The sequence below is a fragment of the Rhamphochromis longiceps genome, linkage group LG20 (genome assembly GCF_057381845.1).
Source record: "Rhamphochromis longiceps isolate RC_006_pf linkage group LG20, R_longiceps_female_GT1.1, whole genome shotgun sequence".
Lineage (NCBI taxonomy): Eukaryota > Metazoa > Chordata > Actinopteri > Cichliformes > Cichlidae > Rhamphochromis > Rhamphochromis longiceps.
Window position 1 is genome coordinate 191,670 of NC_140576.1, and position 20,043 is coordinate 211,712.

Here is a 20,043-nt window from a genome sequence, read left to right on the forward strand (position 1 = left end):
GAGCGTTGGGAATGAAATGAACCTATTGCCATCAAAAGCATACGCAGGCGCACAAGCTCACACTTATGAAAAACATGGTAAGGCAGTCGGAGAGCACTGCTGCACACCGGTAGCAGAGAGGTGCGCCTTTCTGTGTGCACGCACTCCTTCACGAGGCAAGATTTATTATATGATTGTTATTATAGGGGTTAGCTGTGGGGGAGGTGGCAATAACGTCTTTGTGTGTGGGTGTTTTTTTGTGTTAGATTTACGTTTAAGCATAAAGTGTGTCTAAGTGTATGTAAATTCAAATTCAAATTTTTATTTGTCACGTACACAGTCATACACAGTACGATATGTAGTGAAATGCTTGGACAACTGCTCGTGACCTAAAGAAAACAAAAAAAGGAAAGGCTATGAATAAGATAGGAAATAAATATGAAAAATTAAAAAGGGTAAATTTAACTAGGAAGGAATAAAATATAAATTAAGGTTAAAAATGAAATAACTGTACAACACAAATTAGAATGAAGGGTAAATTTAACTGGGAAGAATAAGATAAAATATATAAATTAAAGTTGAAAATAAAATAACTGTACAACAAAATACACAATATAGAACTATATAAGAATGTATGAAGAAATCTAAATATAAATAAATATATACACAATAACAGCAGCTGTACAAGTATTAACCGGAAATGAAGAATATAGTGACCAGTGTTGTGCAAAACCAAAGTCCAGAAAGTCCAGTGTGTGTGTAAGAACCATATGTGTGGGTCAGTACTGTGTGGTGGTGTGATTGAGAGACCGTATCGCCTGCGGGAAGAAGCTCCTCCTCAGTCTCTCTGTGTTGGTCTTCAGGGAGCGGAATCGCTTTCCTGACCTCAACAGAGAGAACAGTCTGTTGTTGGGATGGCTGAGGTCCTTCACCATCTTCCTGGCCTTGGTCCAGCACCGCCTGCTGTAGATTGAGTGCAGGTCAGGGAGCTCGGAGCGGATGGTGCGCTCAGCTGACCGCACAACCCTCTGTAGAGCTCGTCGTGCGCTCAGCTGACCGCACAACCCTCTGTAGAGCTCGTCTGTCCTGCATGGTGCTGTTCCCGAACCAGGTTAAGATGTTTCCCACCAGGATGCTCTCTATGGTGCACGAGTAAAAGTTCCTGAGCACCTTGGAGGGCAGTTGGAAGTCTCTCAAGCGTCTGAGGTGGTAGAGACGCTGTCGGGCCTTTTTCACCACGGTGTTGATGTGACAGGACCATGACAGGTCCTGCGTGATGTGAACTCCGAGGTATTTGAAGCTGTCCACTCTCTCCACTGGGCACTCGTTGATGACGGGGGTCTGGTAGTTCCTCTCCTGCTTAGTGCTGAAGTCCACTATCAGCTCCTTTGTCTTACTGACGTTTAGAAGGAGGTTGTTCCTCTGGCACCAGTTCTCCAGATTCCTAATCTCCTTCAGGTAGGCCGTCTCGTTGTTATCAGAGATCAGGCCCACCACGACGGTGTCGTCAGCAAACTTGATGATGGTGGTGGAGCTGGTAGTGGCCACACAGTCATATGTGTACAAAGAGTACAGCAGGGGGCTCAGAACACACCCCTGGGGGGCTCCAGTGCTGAGTATTATAAAGTACATGCCCCTGCTTTACATAAAAGCTCATATATCTACTCTGATTGATGTGTTTCTTTCATCTTTTTTGTGAGTTTGAAGGGCTGAAATTGACGTGTAACAAATAAAAGCACTGATTTAAATACACAAATAAGAATGTGTCAGTTAATTAACAACTTCTGCACATTTAAACTCCTGCTTACCCATGTCCACACTCACTTGTCTCAGTGTGTAAGTATGCCATCTTGTATCCGAGCTTATTCAGATGTGTTTTTTCTAGGCATGCCTTTAAAGACATCACATGCTTCAACAGCTAACTTGGTCACCGGAGACCCTCCCCCTCCCTCGCACACGCATACGTACATGCATTGGCCTGGGACTTTGTACGATTGTCACGATGGGACAGACTAAATTAAGAGGGTTGAGTGTGTTCATTATAATGAATGTAAAGGAAACGTCACACAATTAGACAAATTATTGAGGAAAAGTGAGAAACAAGTGACAGGCATAAACCCTGACAGACCTGTGGGCATCACAGCTTTATATAGCGACATCCATCCATAATTCATGACTTCAAAACCCAGGAGCCACATACATTATACAGCTAACCATGTATAACTGAGCTCAGGTTTATTTCAGTTATCACTCTGCAGTGTTTACCTTCCACATCTTTATAGTCTATAAAAATGTTTAGATATAAAAACGTAGTTGCCATATTTGATTATCTTTGCTACACTGACACCTTGTGGCCAAACAGTATATGTGCATCTGTAAATTACGTCACACCTTCCCAGTAATGACAGTTAAAGAACCTTTGAAGAGATGCAGATTTCTAGATAAATGTTGATATTTTTGTCCTTTTCCTTTTGAAAATATTATGTCTGCAGACTGTTGTTCAAGATGAATCACACTCAAAAATACAGAATAATCCTAAAAATTGCTCAAGCAGCCCTGTAATTTGTACACATTACAGGATAAAAAAAGGCCTGGTGACTCAGAAACCTGCAATTGTCGGAGAGATTTCAAAAGTAGTGAGGCTGACAGTTAAATTAAATATGATGCAGTATCCGATCAGGCTGTGCAAAAGCAAGATTTGACCTGTCATTGCCAGCCTCCTCAAACGCCTTCTCTCTGTCCTCCACAGTCTGAGATCGGCTTTGGGAAACTTGAAACCTACATCAAACTGGACAAACTAGGAGAGGTGAGGTCAATAAAGAGCCACCAGCAGAAGCAACGCAATGCAAACAAAGTGTTCATCCACTGTATTTTATTCATTCATTTACTGTTTTTTTTTTTACATCTCTGCAGGGGACCTATGCGACAGTATTTAAGGGGCGAAGTAAGTTAACAGATAACTTGGTCGCCCTGAAAGAGATCCGCCTAGAGCACGAGGAGGGCGCGCCCTGCACCGCTATCCGAGAAGGTACTGACAAACAGTTGTGATTTGGAAGCACACACCTCCAAAGTCAACATGGCACACTTGTACATACAGACAAAAACTTGACAAAGTGTCTTGTAGCGCCACGGGCTGTGACTGAAGTATGAGCCGTGTTACGTCTCACAGCTTGTCTCTGTTTGACTGACAGTGTCTAATCTGTCTTCTCCTCCAGTGTCTCTACTGAAAGACTTGAAGCACGCCAATATTGTCACTCTCCATGACATTATCCACACTGACAAGTGCCTAACACTCGTGTTTGAGTATCTGGTGAGTGTCACTTTGTTTTTAATGTGTGAGTTACATGAAACCAGAAACTACAGATAAGCACTTTCTTTCTTTCTCATCAGGAAAAAGACCTGAAGCAATATATGGACGACTGTGGGAGCATCATGAGCGTTCACAACGTTAAGGTAATCTAGAGTATTACAAGCGGTCAGTATTGAAAAATGGAAATGTCTCTGGTGGCTGATTGTGTTGTTTACATCCTCTTCTCTCCACATCAGATCTTCTTATTTCAGCTTTTAAGAGGTCTGGCGTACTGCCACAGGAGGAAGGTCCTCCATAGAGACCTGAAACCCCAGAACCTGCTCATCAATGAAAAAGGAGAGCTCAAACTGGCAGACTTTGGTATGTCACCTTTGTCATTAACTTAAAGGGCAGATAGTTTTGTATAATATGCTGAAAGTTCCTTTATTGCTTAGTTTTCTAAGGTTCTCACAAGCTAATTACTTAAAATATTATTTTTGTCTCATTTTGATTATTTCAGTTTTCAAAGATAGGCTCAAAAAACATGTGGACAAGGATACTTAAACGTGTGGAGTGGAGGAGGATGGATCAATCCTCCTCCAGTCCACATGTTTAAGTATTTTTACGCAACTTGGATCCATCAGAGTGAGATAAGTGTGTGTGTGTTTTTTAGAACCCAGTAGCCTTTTATATACACCCTAACCCAAACAAGTACGAGTCCCACTAGCAACTCCTAAAGGTCATGCTACTCAAAACAACATAGTTTGGAGTAATTACCCAACACTCCCCTCCTTTGGTAAAAGTTGTAACATGATATTTCATTAATTCCATATCACTTCATATGGAAGCTAGCTTTATGCATGATCTTTTTTCAGGTATTGTGTATCTTATTTGTGCCTGATACTATTTTGCCTTTCTGTATTTTGAGTTTCTGTTCTCCTTAATGTATGTATTCATTATATTTAATGCATTTTTATGCAATTTAAAGGCCCATCCTTGTGCATAGCAAGCTTTGTACTTTACATATTTACTGTTTATTTTTATAAAGTTAAAAAATGTAACAAGAATTGATCTATGTCATAGAACACAAAACTTTAAAATTCATCAACTACGACACTATGCAAAGTTGAAAAGCTGTTACAGAGTTTGGATAAGACATCTTCTCACAGGTTCACAGGTGGTGGCCCACATTACAAAACTGTATTTTTATGAACTAGTCTCACTATTTAAAATCAGGTTTGGCTCGAGCTAAGTCGGTCCCTACGAAGACCTACTCAAATGAAGTTGTGACATTATGGTACCGACCACCAGATGTGCTGCTGGGCTCCACTGAGTACTCTACACCCATTGACATGTGGTGAGTGGACACATTTATCAATACTGCCCATTTTCATTGTTTGTGCAGCTGTCACTTCTGAGGTACCAGTAGAGTTGTTTCTTTTGTCTTTCATCAGCATTTAAATACTTTGTATGGATGTTAGGACATAAACATTGTAGAATTTGATTAAAAAGGTTCTTTTTTCATATTTATGTATAGAATTGGAGAAAGTTAGATTTTTAAAAATCTTTTGCTTTATGCATTAGATAAAAACAACCACTTTGCAACTCGTTTATAGTTTTACTGGCAGCCTGAATCTGCATAATAGATGACTAAAACACTATAATTTTGTACTACTTTATTGTCGTTCTTCCAGGGGTGTGGGCTGCATATTCTATGAAATGATCACAGGCAGACCTCTCTTCCCTGGATCAACTGTGGAGGATGAGCTTCATCTCATATTCCGCATCCTTGGTGAGACACCAATGGAATTTGGATGAGCATTTGCTTTTATGTGTGCGTGTACACTGTGTGCATGTGTATACAGGGAGTGCAGAATTATTAGGCAAATGAGTATTTTGTCCACATCATCCTCTTCATGCATGTTGTCTTACTCCAAGCTGTATAGGCTCGAAAGCCTACTACCAATTAAGCATATTAGGTGATGTGCATCTCTGTAATGAGAAGGGGTGTGGTCTAATGACATCAACACCCTATATCAGGTGTGCATAATTATTAGGCAACGTCCTTTCCTTTGGCAAAATGGGTCAAAAGAAGGACTTGACAGGCTCAGAAAAGTCAAAAATAGTGAGATATCTTGCAGCCGGAAAAGGGTGGAGTGCCCACTCCGGGTCGGGGATGAGTTCCTGCCCCAAGTGGAGGAGTTCAAGTATCTCGGGGTCTTGTTCACGAGTGATGGGAGAAGGGAGCCGGAGATCGACAGACGGATTGGGGCTGCAGCTGCAGTAATGCGGACGCTGCACCGGTCCGTCGTGGTGAAGAGGGAGCTGAGTGTAAAAGCGAAGCTCTCAATTTACCGGTCGATCTACGTCCCTACCCTCACCTATGGCCACGAGCTGTGGGTAGTGACCGAAAGAACGAGATCGCGGATACAAGCGGCAGAAATGAGCTTCCTCCGAAGGGTGGCTGGCCTCTCCCTTAGAGATAGGGTGAGAAGTTCGGCCATCCGGGAGGGGCTCAGAGTAGAGCAGCTGCTGCTCCACATCGAAAGGAGCCAGCTGAGGTGGTTCGGGCATCTGACAAGGATGCCCCCTGGGCGCCTCCTGGGTGAGGTGTTCCAGGCATGTCCCACCGGGAGGAGGTCCCGGGGCAGACCCAGGACACGCTGGAGAGATTACATCTCTCGGCTGGCCTGGGAACGCCTTGGTGTTCCCCCGGATAAGCTGGAGGAGGTGGCTGGGGAGAGGGAGGTCTGGGCCTCTTTGCTTAGGCTGCTGCCCCCGCGACCCGGCCCCGGACAAAGCGGATGAAGATGGATGGATGGATGGATCTTGCAGAGGGATGCAGCAGTCTCAAAATTGCAAAGCTCCTGAAGCGTGATCATCGAACAATCAAGCGTTTCATTCAAAATAGTCAACAGGGTCGCAAGAAGCGTGTGGAAAAACCAAGGCGCAAAATAACTGCCCATGAACTGAGAAAAGTCAAGCGTGCAGCTGCCAAGATGCCACTTGCCACCAGTTTGGCCATATTTCAGAGCTGCAACATCACTGGAGTGCCCAAAAGCACAAGGTGTGCAATACTCAGAGACATGGCCAAGGTAAGAAAGGCTGAAAGACGACCACTGAACAAGACACACAAGCTGAAACGTCAAGACTGGGCCAAGAAATATCTCAAGACTGGTTTTTCTAAGGTTTTATGGACTGATGAAATGAGAGTGAGTCTTGATGGGCCAGATGGATGGGCCCGTGGCTGGATTGGTAAAGGGCAGAGAGCTCCAGTCCGACGCCAGCAAGGTGGAGGTGGAGTACTGGTTTGGGCTGGTATCATCAAAGATGAGCTTGTGGGGCCTTTTCGGGTTGAGGATGGAGTCAAGCTCAACTCCCAGTCCTACTGCCAGTTTCTGGAAGACACCTTCTTCAAGCAGTGGTACAGGAAGAAGTCTGCATCCTTCAAGAAAAACATGATTTTCATGCAGGACAATGCTCCGTCACACGCGTCCAAGTACTCCACAGCGTGGCTGGCAAGAAAGGGTATAAAAGAAGAGAAACTAATGACATGGCCTCCTTGTTCACCTGATCTGAACCCCATTGAGAACCTGTGGTCCATCATCAAATGTGAGATTTACAAGGAGGGAAAACAGTACACCTCTCTGAACAGTGTCTGGGAGGCTGTGGTTGCTGCTGCACGCAATGTTGATGGTGAACAGATCAAAACACTGACAGAATCCATGGATGGCAGGCTTTTGAGTGTCCTTGCAAAGAAAGGTGGCTATATTGGTCGCTGATTTGTTTTTGTTTTGTTTTTGAATGTCAGAAATGTATATTTGTGAATGTGGAGATGTTATATTGGTGTCACTGGTAAAAATAAATAATTGAAATGGGTATATATTTGTTTTTTGTTAAGTTGCCTAATAATTATGCACAGTAATAGTCACCTGCACACACAGATATCCCCCTAAAATAGCTAAAACTAAAAACAAACTAAAAACTACTTCCAAAAACATTCAGCTTTGATATTAATGAGTTTTTTGGGTTCATTGAGAACATGGTTGTTGTTCAATAATAACATTATTCCTCAAAAATACAACTTGCCTAATAATTCTGCACTCCCTGTATTAAATTATGCTCTTTGTCTTCTCCAGGTACTCCCACAGAAGAGACTTGGCCTGGTATCACCACCAGTGAAGAGTTTAAGACATACAATTTTCCCCGCTACCACGCAGAGCCCCTTGTGAACCACGCACCCAGGTATAAAGATCTAGTGGAGGCCTGCATGTGCAGATTAAGATTCATTTTCTGGAGGAAAACGTAATGACCATTTGGAAACAGTGGGAACACCAGATTCCTGCGCAGCTTTTGATCTCACTGCCACTCCTCTCGGTTCTTTCCATCCGCTCTTAATTTTTTTCTCTGCTTTCTGTCACACAGGATAGACAATGAAGGTCATGACTTGCTCTCAAAACTCTTACAGGTAAAGAACATAATTAATTACAATTATCTGCTGTTTACAGATCATGTACACCATAATGATTTTGTCTTTATGTGTCCCTAGTTTGAAGCAAAGAAGCGGATATTGGCTGAGGATGCTCTCAAACACTCTTATTTCAAATGTCTTGGAGAACAGGTTCAGACTCTGGCTGACAGTGAGTACATGCATTTGACTTGAATATCCACATTAATTGCACAAACACTGTCCCACATAACCTTTGTTGCTTGTTTTTCTTTTGTTTTTCTTTTTTAGCTGCATCCATCTTCTCTGTAAAAGGGATTCAACTCCAGAAAGATCCCGGAAAGAGATCCTCAGTCTACCCAGAGTCATGTAAGTGCTCAAGATTTAAAAAGAAAAAGAAGGAAGGGATGAAATGAGAGAAATCAGGAATCCTCGATAAAAGTATGATACAGGATAGGACTTGCTCCCTGTCTTCCTCCTCTTCTCGCTCTTCCTCTAAGTGTTTGCTTTTTGTCGTTTCTCATGCCACTGTGTGGTCTATTACCAGGTTCAGCCTTCACCACACACAGATCCCCCAGTTCCAGTATTAACATCGCACAATGCCATTCACTCAGAAGCAATATTAAATTCACGAATAGTGGAAGCAAATAGCACAATCTAGTTTTATCTGTGACTGACATAAGGGCAGGGATAGCTCAGTAGGTAGAGTGGTTGCCCCATGATCGGAAGGTCGGGGGTTCGATTCCCCTTAACAGCTACCCTGAGGTACCCCTGAGCAAGGTACCGTCCCTACACACTGCTCCCCGGGCGCCCAATGGCTGCCCACTGCTTCACTGAGTGAATGGGTTAAATGCAGAGAGCAATTTCCCCACGGGGCTCAATAAAGTACAATAATGTACACACTTTCTAAAAAGACTTCACATCACTGTGATCTGGTTGCCATGCTAGCGTTAGCATTTAAGTCAGCTTCAAGTACAGCAGTACAGCAACGTGAATGTGGCCTTAGATCCATTTTAGAGTATGTTTAGCTTTCCTGAAGTCCCGTCACATGTAAACAAACCAGTCCACCAAACCTTGTATACATGGCTGCTGAAATGCAGCTGGGGAGAGTTGCCTTTGTCCGAGTCTCTGTACATTAACCCTAACCCTTCAACATTTGCTTCGATTTGTTTCACAGTTTCTGTCCTTATCACAGTCTGTGTGTGTGTATCTTTGTTTTTCTGCTTGTGTTGCCTCGCTGTCATGTTCTGATAAACTGTCCCTTCTCTTTGGTGCCCATGCTCTCTTCTTCTGCACTGCTCATCTTTTCCTTAATCCTTTCTCTAATCTCCCTTGTGTACCCTACTCCAACTCTTCCGTAACACCTCAATATTCCCAACCTCCCCCCCTTCTCCCTAACCCAAAAAAGCGATGGCCAATAAGCTAGGCTCCGCACCCTCGCAGTACTTCCAGAGAGAGGCAGCCAATCCCAGGGCTCAGAGTCACAATCTCTCCTCTACTTCCACTGGCTGAGTGGCCCTACTGTTCTGGTAAATACAGTCTCTTTCATGTGTCAGTAATCTCGCTCTCGCTTTCTTTTTTTTGTTTGGCTGCCACCAGGCCTTTTTTTCTTCTTCTCTGTCAGCACCGCTCCTTTGCTGCAAACACCACTTTATATAAGACCATTCCTGAATTGCATTTAATTATATCCATCTTCCCTCCCTGCACCCTGTCAACTAAAACAACATATTATTTATTAGCTGTTTCTTCATGTCTGTGTTTTGTTGGTTCCTCTTCATATTCAAGCCTGTTCCCACAAGCATTCTTCAGATTTCACTTCACTAATCCCCTTTTTTTTCTCAGAGCAAGCCACTCCTAATATTCATGTGAGGGAATCAAAGGGGCAACAGTTTGTTCATAAGAGCAAAGAATGTGATCTGAGGACAGGGGGTCATTAGATTTTTTTGTTTTTTTCCAGTCCTGTTTAGATTTCTGCAGCGAGAGATGTAGCGTCTGTAAGTGAGGCTTTTGTGCTGTGGGTTTGTTTGACTTTTGTGTGCAAAAGTCTTTTTAAATTAGCATGGATTTGAGTGCTTTACTGTGCTGTATGTTATACTTTTGGTAAGTGTGATTTAGCTTAAGCAGCATTACGCAAACTGCTCTTTTTAATTTCATTATATTTCTTCAAATTTCCAGTAGAGAAGTGTCATTAGCAGCAACTATGTGCCCTATGTACACAAAGCAAGGTCAATGAAGATGGGTTTGTCACATTGAGCCAGGCATTTCCAGCACACATACACCCTCACTGAACCTAACAGGATTCACATCAAGCCCCTAGAAAACTTGTCAGTCGAGTGGTCAATGCAGAGAAAATGACTGGATGATTGGTAGGTTTGCAATCTAGTAAAATATTAATGTTTATCAACTAGTGATTGAAAGGTGTAACACAGATACTGTTCACTGTTTTGTGATGTTTTCTAGACTGATTGACTAGTTGGTTAAGTTTAAGTTGTGTGATTAATCACACTGAAACAAATTGCTGCAGCGTTCATGAAAGTGTGTCCAGTGTTTCTGGACCCAACTGAATTTATTGTGTCGCTGGCATGGAGTGAAATTTACAATGTTTGAGTGTCCAAATCACATCCAAATGTTTGTTTGTTTATTTGTTTTTCACATCGTTCCCTCTCTCTCTCCCCTGTCTTCTTCTGTCTCTCTCTCAGCCCAAGGGAAGAGCAGGAGGCAGAGTGTGCTGTTTTAGTGCCGGCGATGAGATGAGGAGGACAGTGACACGTGGAGCTTGTCTGTCAGACATACATCCACTGACCCTGCCGCCTACACACTGAAGGAGTGACACACACGCACCCTGCCACATAAATACATACTGACAGGAAAAAAAAGACACACACAGACACACACACACTGCAAAATGACAACAAACCCACACAAAACTAAGGCTGAAGATTTCATTCTTAAAAATAAAGACTCAGCTCGAACCCAAACATAAAAAAGAGAAAAAAAAATGTGTGTGATGCTGGAAGAAAAGTCGGAGAGTATATGAATCTCCTTGCTGCTGCTACTACTGCTGCCCAGTATGGGGCAGTGTTCAGGATGTGAGCTGGTTTTAAAACAGACCTTGCTGTTTGAGGACGAAGGAGTCTCGAATGGACTTGAATGAAAAGAAAGAGAAAGCTGGAACCCCGACTTTCTCTTCCATGGTTTTTTCTTTCAGACTATTGCTGTATATAAAGAGACTGAGCTGTAGAACTAGAAGCTTTTTCATGCCGCACCTCAGCCTGAATCCAAACTCTAAATATTGCACCTCAACTCTAAACCCTCGCCTGATCTCTCAGCCCTTTATTACATAACCCTTAAATGCAACCAGTCTCTGCTTTTCTGTCATTGTCCGTCTTTCTCTTTTCTCTTAAAAACACACTCACATGCTGATGCTCACTTGAAAGTGTGTAGATCTTTGGAGTTTACAGAGGTAGATTTTTGCACCTTATTGTTCATTAGCGGTCCGGGTGGCTGTCATTATGATACCTCATCAAGTACACACCAGTGATATTGAAATGAAGAAGACCCAAACAGATAAACCAAAAAAACAACAAAAAAAACAGTTTCACCACCCATGGACAGATATATTGCACAAATCATTACTGCAGTTAAAAACACTCAGCAATCCACATACTAGTAGTAGACATGAATTATATTTGTCACGTTCTTATATGCTGTAAAGAACACTACGCTACAAGATGCTCCTGTTTCTATACACGAGGAAGTTATCGTTGAAGGACAGAGAGGTAAAAGTGTACAAATCCTAACCTGCTTATTATTAGACACCTCCCTCCTCTTTTGCCTTGACTCAGAAGTTGTCCGGATTTGTTGTCTGATGTGCAGGTATTAATGTTGAGCTCTTCTACAAGATGTGATCAAAAAGTCCTGAGGACATGTCCATAAAAACCCAAAGAGGGCCAATCTCGCGTTGGACCGCTTTCAGCGCAGTGCAGAGGTGCACAGGAAGCTGTCTCACCGGAAGCCCAGTTCTGTTAGCCCCATACCTGTGCCTCCATGATTCATGCCGGATCTCCTTAAAGCGACGACCCTTCATCCATGGCGATTGTGCTGGTTAGCAAGACGTGATGGTACACTGGTATGCACTGCAGTTCAGATGGATTCCCCATCAGGCTCCTCAGGACGTTACAGTAGAACATTACAATAGGAAACTCCCAGTCTCACTCCTTCTCTGACACGCTGCCTTCAGAACACTCCTTGGTAAAAGCTGAAGACCCGGGTCTCATCATCAGGGTTGATCCTTTGCACAAAATCCGTGTCAGTTTGAAACAGAAGTTTATATTTTCTATTAGAAGTTTTTAGTCCATGGTGCAATCTCAGAGTGCACACTGTGTGGTCAGAACGAGACTTCAGTGGAGCGATCAAAAAACAAGAGCTGCGATGGAAGCTGATTGCACATGCCATGACCTGTATTGGTAGATTTTATTCTGGTAAGACGTTTGATTTTTATGCACAGGTTCTCAGAACATTTTGATCACACCTCGTATTTGCACCCAATTTTACCTCTTTAAATCATGAGTGGATCATCCAACATCCCCACTTTTTCCATCCCAACTCTATGTATTTTTTTAAGTTGTATATATGATCATATGTGTTACTTGTCAGAAGCAAAGATAATTCCAGGATGCTGTTCTCAGTCTTTACAGTAGGTGACTGGCTGGGGACGTGTTGCACATTCCTTGAGCTCAGGACTTATTCCTTGTGTTGTTTTGTGGATGCTGTGTTAGGTACAGATGGTCTTGTATGTTTCATCCCTGATAGAAGTGGCCTGAAACCCTTTGCAAAGCTGGCTTAAATTGTATGCAAGGTACAATTTATCAGCATCAACCTGTCGATTTCTGTCACTCGTTCTTTGTTTATTTGACCCAGATGTTGATGTTAAGAGACTAACTTACCCAAGTCTATTCTTGCCATCTCTCTAAGCATGTTTCTGTATTGAACACCAGTGGTTTTAATTGGTATATGAAATAGCTGCTGCTGAAGAAGGAATACCTCCTTTAAATTTTGCATGAGACATTATGACCTTATCGCGTGATCTCTACACCAAACACCACCTTACCATCTGGAGACCGTACACGAAGACAGAAGTGTGATGTGCAGGCAGCACTGGGACTAGATAGTTTGAATGACAAATCTGACTTATCCAATACGTGTATAATACAGCAGAAACTGTCATGTAGCGCGTCTAACTGGGCTGAGTATTTAACAGGACTTGAAGCGCTCAGACACACTGTTGTTTCATGCTGTTATTATTACAGGCTGCCATAAAACAACAACAACAAAAGAAAAATAGGACCAAAGTAAGTCCTCCAAGCACCAGGTGTTCAAGCACACAACTGTTTCACACACCCAAATCTGCTGACATGTTAACATGTACTGTATCTGTGAGATGGCCTGTGATTTTAGTTTGGATTTTCCTGTACCTCGGGCACTGACAGGGTCATTTCTGCATCTTTCTTAATTTTTTATAAAACTGATTCAGAAAATGATCACATGTCAGTAACTGTCAGAAGGACTACTTATTTTCCCAGAGTGTGACAGTATGTAGCATGTACATAGATGGTCCCCCACTCTGTATATACAAAAGTGTACAGGTTTGATACAGCTATTAACATTCTGGCTTTTTTTTGGGGGGGGGGGCTTCAGTCATAGCAATATTTCTGTAATCAATAAAGCCATGGTACTAGGATGGGTATGATTGCATTTGTGTTTATTTAGGAAGGCGTGAGAGACTGTGAATGATCAAACTGTGACATAACTTATCACAGGTTTAGTTGTTTTCTGTTCTACATGCTGGATCCAAAAGGCTGAAATGAAGTATCATGTTGCAAAATGAGTACAAGACACTGATGATTTTGATTGATTTTATTTTATGTTTTTCAATCAATGAAAGCCATAAAGGTTATATAGAAGGACAGACCTTAAGAAGCAAAGAGGATGTGTATACCTAATAAAAAATTAAAAATCATGTAATTACTTTTTTCTTGTCTTAAATCTTTTGAATATACGTTACTATCAAGTGTTCTTTACTATTACTTTCACAGGGTTTTAGCAGTTTGCTGCAAAACATAAATTTCTAGTTTAGCTTTTGCCTGTATTTCTTCATTGTGAAAATTAAGGTCCACTTTGTTAGCTACACCTATTTAACTGTTAGTTAATGCAGCTATCTAATCAGCCAATCACATAGCGGCGGCTCAATGCAATTATTCATGTAGACATGATCAAGACGACCTGTTGAAGCTAAACCGAGCATGAGAATGGGGGAAGAATGATTTAAGTGACTCTGATTGTAGCATGAAGCACCAGATGGGCTGGTCAGAGTAATTCACAAGCTGCTGATATTTGTGTACATAACCATCTCTAGGGTCGACAGAGAGTGGTCCAAAAAAAGAGAGTGAGCAGCAGTTCTCTGGGAGAAAATACCTTGTTGATTCCAGATGTAGGAGGAGAATGGACAGGTCGCTTCAAACTGGCAACAGTAACCTAAATAACTGATTGTTCTGCCAGCTAAGAACAAGCAACAGTAACTCAGATACCAAGGCATGCTGAAGAGCGTCTCTGAATGCACAAAACACATTGAACGTTGAAGCAGATTGGCTACAGCAGCGGGAAACCACACCAGGTGCTACAGTTTGCACATGTTCACCAAAATTGACTGGAAAGACTTTGTCTGGTTTGATGTGTCTTGATTTCGTCTGCAGCATTCAGGTGTCAGGGCCAGAAACAACATGTAAACCTTGATTCATCCTGCCTTGTATCAACAGCTGATGTGCATAGTGGCAGTGTAACTTGGGGTCTGAGTGTATTCATCTTCTGATTACTGCTCACACCATGTCACAAAGCTCAGATCATATCAAACTGGTTTCTTGATCATGACAAGTTGACTGTACTCAGATGGTTTCAATCTAACAGAGAAACTTTAAGATGAGGTCTGATGGGAAATTCGCATTATGGATGTACAGCTGTCAAATCTGCATTAACTGTGTGATATTATCACGTCAATATGGACCAAAATCTCTGAGAAATGTTTCCTCTATGTTGAATCTATGCCACAAAAAAATCAAACCACATCTGAAAGCAAAAGAGGCGTACCCAAAAAGTGTGCCAGTGTTTCAGCCAGGAGAGATAATTCAGGTCCTGACTGACAGACTGAGGTAAACAGAGGCTATTTTGCTCACATATGTGAGGTTTTATCTTTTTATCTTTTAAATAATGTCTGTAAACAAACTGTGAGTTGTGCAATCTCTATTCTTGATTAATGTAACTGTATTTTTATTCTTTAAAAGAGATAAAAAGCAATGACAGCATCTACAATATCAATGACAGAGGACAAGAAAGATGTTGTGCTGTTGTCTGAATACATTAAAGGTTATGACAACAGGAAAGAAGCCTGCCTGAACAGGGAAATCTTTTTATTATTATTATTATTACTGCTGCTTTTATTACTGTTATTTTTTATGCCTTAATACATAAGATTTGTGCAACCTTCTTGCTCATTGCATCATTTTTACTCTCTGATATTTTGTTTACATTTGTGAAAACCATCTTGCACTACATTGCAGAGGTTGATAATGAGAACAGTGAGACTATAATAATTTCTACACATTTCTATTCCAAAGATTTTTTAGGCACAATTTTCTTGGGGGTCTTGATGAAAAACGGAACTGTGGTCTCGTTCTCAGATGTTTGCGGCTCAGAGGACCAGGGGTCCCATCCACACAGAACCGCAGCAACAGTGTAGCCTCGAAACTGGAAACACACGATCATGGTTGGTCATGAACATACAGCATGAGCCTGAATTCCTCTTTTTCTTTGTTTGTATGTGTGAATTTAAGTGTACTTCAAACCAGCTTACCTGTCTGTTCATGAAAATGTATATGATGGGGTTGTAAACAGTGCTGCTTTTTGCAAAGTACACAGGAATGGTAGCGATGACAGGGTCAACATATAGACTGGAGTCTATCATGACAGCAAGTGCAAGCGCAGCATATGGCAGCCAGGTGACTAGGAAGGCCAGCACCATCACTACTATCATGCGTGCCACCTGCACCTCTACATGACTTGTGCTTCCTGTTTCAGATACCTGCAGCTTGGTTACCTAGGAAAAAAATTCAAGCGCAGAGGACTCCTTTATGTTTTCAGTACAATCAACAAAAATATATGGTGTGCGCAGCCTTTGTTGCTCACCTGGCGGAGAGTCCATAAAAGCCGCGAGTAAGAAACCATGACGACAGAAAAGGGCAAGGCAAAGCAAAGGAAGAAGAATATTATCATGTAGGACATGTCCCCAACATCACGGCTATGCCATTTAGGAGCACAGGAGGTTTTGACGCCCTCCAACTCAAAAGTTCCCCACCCGAACAGAGGTGGAGTGCTCCACACAAATGACCACACCCAGGACAGTACCACTCCAGCAACTGCATGCCTAAGGACAACAGAGATGGTGTCTGACATGCTTGGTACAGCAAGGAACATTCCCAAGTGAGATCTTGATGGTCACTGCTGTACCTGGTCTGGAAGAGGACCACACCCATGGGATAACACACCACTACGTAGCGTTCAACAGAAATGACTGCTACTGTGCACAGACTTGCTATACCTGCAAGAAAAGACAGAATAATTTATGACTTTTGCTTTCTAAGTGTTGCATTTGTGCGCACTATTGAGACACCTGTCCTATACCTGAGTGCTACATTTCAAGGAAGAAATGCTAATCTTAATTCAATGACAATAACTATAGTTTTAAATTTTAGTTTCCACATTAGATTTTACATAAATACATGAAATACAGTACATAATGTAACTAAAAACAAAAGCTTCCCTTCAAAATATCTTAAATAATTCATTTTAAGTAACTATTTTTAAGCTCAAAAAGTTCAAAAGCAGTCATGAGAAAATGAAAGTTTCCACAGACTGTGTGCATTTGAAATACTAAGCAAGGTCTGGACTTTGACCAGGTCACTACAGCACCTCGACTCGTTTCTTTTTCAGCCATTCTGTTGTAGATTTGCTGCTGTGCTTGGACACATTTATCTGTGGCATGACCACATTGTGGCCAAGCTTTAGCTGTCAGACTGACATTTGTCTCAACAATGCTTTGGTATACAGCTGCAAAACAAATACAAATCATCACCTCTTCACCACTGTGATTAACAGCTGGTATGAAGTGTTTGTGCCAATATGCTATATTTGGTTTTCACCACTGTGCAATATATATGCAGACATGTCAAATATAGTCTTATCTGTCCAAAGGACACTGTTCCAGAAGTCTTGTGTTTTTGTGATTGTTTATTCAGATGCAGTTTTGCAAATCTTACATAAAATAACAAAATTCCCTTCAGGTGGTTTTACTTGAGGTACTTTTACTTGTACTAGAATACATTAAGGTATTTCTTCTTTTGTTTATGTGAGGAAAAAGAAAAAGTAGACTCACCGAAAAAGGAAACAGCAAAGGCTTCTAACACACAGCCCACACGTCCCAGGTTGAAGTATCCCATGGCGCTGGTTACTGTGGTGGGCAGGCCTCCAAACACAGCACAGCCCAGGTCACAAACAGCTAGGTTAACCAGGGCATAGCTGAGTGGCTGCCTCAGCTGTCTGTGCTTCACCGTCACCACAATCACCACGACATTGAGGATGATCCCTGCCGCAGAGAACACACCCATGATAACGGCCAGAATTGTGTAACCAGTCCGGGACAAGAGCTCCGTGTTGGCTGAGCTGTTAGATGATGAAGAGTTTCTGTGGAAGGCAGCACTCTCCATTTTGCTCTGTGAAGATCAGGAGAAGAATCTGGTCACAGTGTGAAAAACCTCAGTGATGCCTGGTAAGAAACAACAAACAAAAAAGTGTCAGATCCAACACGTCTAACTCTAAAATGGCCACATTGTCAGCAAGGCAAAGAAAGAGCAGGTTCAGGTATGTGTTTAGTATTTTTTTAATCATTTGGTAAATAATGTAGCAATCAGAACAACTACAAAACTGTTCAACAGATACTGCGTGCTTGATATTCTGAGAGGGAAGCGAGGCCCTCTAAATAAGCCCAGTAAGAGGAGAGGAGGCCGCAGATGATTTGCAATTCTCAGAAAACAAAATCCGCCGAGCCGGATTGTGGAGAGAATAAGTCTGTCTGATAGCCTCTAAGACTGCACTTTCCATGATTGCTCAATTTGCAGCTGCTAATAATGATGCAAAACGTTCATACAGGATCGACCGATATGTCTACAGAATTCCCGCTGGTTTGTCACACATTTTGGAGCCAATAATGGAATAAACTGGTAGTTTATGGATACCTATCCCTACCTTTTTATGTTCTCTTGTTAAAAACTAATGAGATGTTAGCCTGATTGAGTTACTTAATGACACAAAGAGTGGCTTATTTGAGAATGAGCTCAGTGTCAGTGTCTCTGTTTATAATCATCCTTAATACCTACACAACTCTGAATGAATGAATCCATAAAGCTAAAAAAGAAAAGGTGCAATAAAAGAAAAAAAATGACATTGTGATTTGTTGAATGAAATTCACCTTGAAGATACATTTTCTGCCCAACAGATCTATGGATCCATTTAGAAAAAAGCACTTTACTAATCACTAATATATTGCTCCCCAAAACTACAGGGAGTGCAGAATTATTAGGCAAGTTGTATTTTTGAGGAATAATGTTATTATTGAACAACAACCATGTTCTCAATGAACCCAAAAAACTCATTAATATCAAAGCTGAATGTTTTTGGAAGTAGTTTTTAAGTTTGTTTTTAGTTTTAGTTATTTTAGGGGGGTATCTGTGTGTGCAGGTGACTATTACTGTGCATAATTATTAGGCAACTTAAAAAACAAATATATACCCATTTCAATTATTTATTTTTACCAGTGACACCAATATAACATCTCCACATTCACAAATATACATTTCTGACATTCAAAAACAAAACAAAAACAAATCAGCGACCAATATAGCCACCTTTCTTTGCAAGGACACTCAAAAGCCTGCCATCCATGGATTCTGTCAGTGTTTTGATCTGTTCACCATCAACATTGCGTGCAGCAGCAACCACAGCCTCCCAGACACTGTTCAGAGAGGTGTACTGTTTTCCCTCCTTGTAAATCTCACATTTGATGATGGACCACAGGTTCTCAATGGGGTTCAGATCAGGTGAACAAGGAGGCCATGTCATTAGTTTCTCTTCTTTTATACCCTTTCTTGCCAGCCACGCTGTGGAGTACTTGGACGCGTGTGATGGAGCATTGTCCTGCATGAAAATCATGTTTTTCTTGAAGGATGCAGACTTCTTCCTGTACCACTGCTTGAAGAAGGTGTCTTCCAGAAACTGGCAGTAGGACTGGGAGTTGAGCTTGACTCCATCCTCAACCCGAAAAGGCCCCACAAGCTCATCTTTGATGATACCAGCCCAAACCAGTACTCCACCTCCACCTTGCTGGCGTCGGACTGGAGCTCTCTGCCCTTTACCAATCCAGCCACGGGCCCATCCATTTGGCCCATCAAGACTCACTCTCATTTGATCAGTCCATAAAACCTTAGAAAAACCAGTCTTGAGATATTTCTTGGCCCAGTCTTGACGTTTCAGCTTGTGTGTCTTGTTCAGTGGTGGTCGTCTTTCAGCCTTTCTTACCTTGGCCATGTCTCTGAGTATTGCACACCTTGTGCTTTTGGGCACTCCAGTGATGTTGCAGCTCTGAAATATGGCCAAACTGGTGGCAAGTGGCATCTTGGCAGCTGCACGCTTGACTTTTCTCAGTTCGTGGGCAGTTATTTGGCGCCTTGGTTTTTCCACACGCTTCTTGCGACCCTGTTGACTATTTTGAATGAAACGCTTGATTGTTCGATGATCACGCTGCAGAAGTTCTGCAATTTTGAGACTGCTGCATCCCTCTGCAAGATATCTCACTATTTTTGACTTTTCTGAGCCTGTCAAGTCCTTCTTTTGACCCATTTTGCCAAAGGAAAGGACATTGCCTAATAATTATGCACACCTGATATAGGGTGTTGATGTCATTAGACCACACCCCTTCTCATTACAGAGATGCACATCACCTAATATGCTTAATTGGTAGTAGGCTTTCGAGCCTATACAGCTTGGAGTAAGACAACATGCATGAAGAGGATGATGTGGACAAAATACTCATTTGCCTAATAATTCTGCACTCCCTATATATGTGATTACATTTGCAATTTCTTGGCATGGTGAAAAACCTCAATGAATAATTCATCCTTTTTAAGAGTTAAGACACTAACTAACATTGGCTGTAACCTCATCA

The 20,043-nt window shown here is 41.9% G+C and overlaps 2 protein-coding genes across 5 annotated transcripts in view; one reads left to right on the forward strand and one right to left on the reverse strand.

Annotated features, from left to right (window-relative positions):
- LOC146644509 (cyclin-dependent kinase 17-like) overlaps positions 1 to 13,743 on the forward strand; it is a 46,239-nt gene extending 32,496 nt beyond the window's left edge. For 3 of the 4 annotated variants that reach the window (XM_085394919.1, XM_085394921.1, XM_085394920.1), the window contains 12 exons: positions 2,729 to 2,785; positions 2,893 to 3,007; positions 3,195 to 3,289; positions 3,370 to 3,432; positions 3,526 to 3,649; positions 4,505 to 4,625; positions 4,963 to 5,060; positions 7,408 to 7,513; positions 7,694 to 7,736; positions 7,818 to 7,908; positions 8,007 to 8,084; positions 10,415 to 13,743. In XM_085394919.1, coding sequence (XP_085251045.1) covers positions 2,729 to 2,785; positions 2,893 to 3,007; positions 3,195 to 3,289; positions 3,370 to 3,432; positions 3,526 to 3,649; positions 4,505 to 4,625; positions 4,963 to 5,060; positions 7,408 to 7,513; positions 7,694 to 7,736; positions 7,818 to 7,908; positions 8,007 to 8,084; positions 10,415 to 10,452 — 1,029 coding nt within the window. In that variant the 3' untranslated portion in view covers positions 10,453 to 13,743. The other variant, XM_085394923.1, reaches the window with a different exon arrangement.
- Positions 13,744 to 15,363: 1,620 nt separating this feature from the next.
- Positions 15,364 to 17,530, reverse strand: parapinopsina (parapinopsin a). Its single transcript, XM_085394924.1, has 5 exons — positions 17,200 to 17,530; positions 16,275 to 16,365; positions 15,954 to 16,191; positions 15,622 to 15,864; positions 15,364 to 15,515 (listed from the first exon to the last, which is right to left on the reverse strand). Exons 1-5 carry the CDS (start codon positions 17,528 to 17,530, stop codon positions 15,375 to 15,377), a joined length of 1,044 nt encoding a protein of 347 aa, XP_085251050.1. The 3' UTR covers positions 15,364 to 15,374.
- Between the last annotated feature and the right edge of the window lie 2,513 nt (positions 17,531 to 20,043).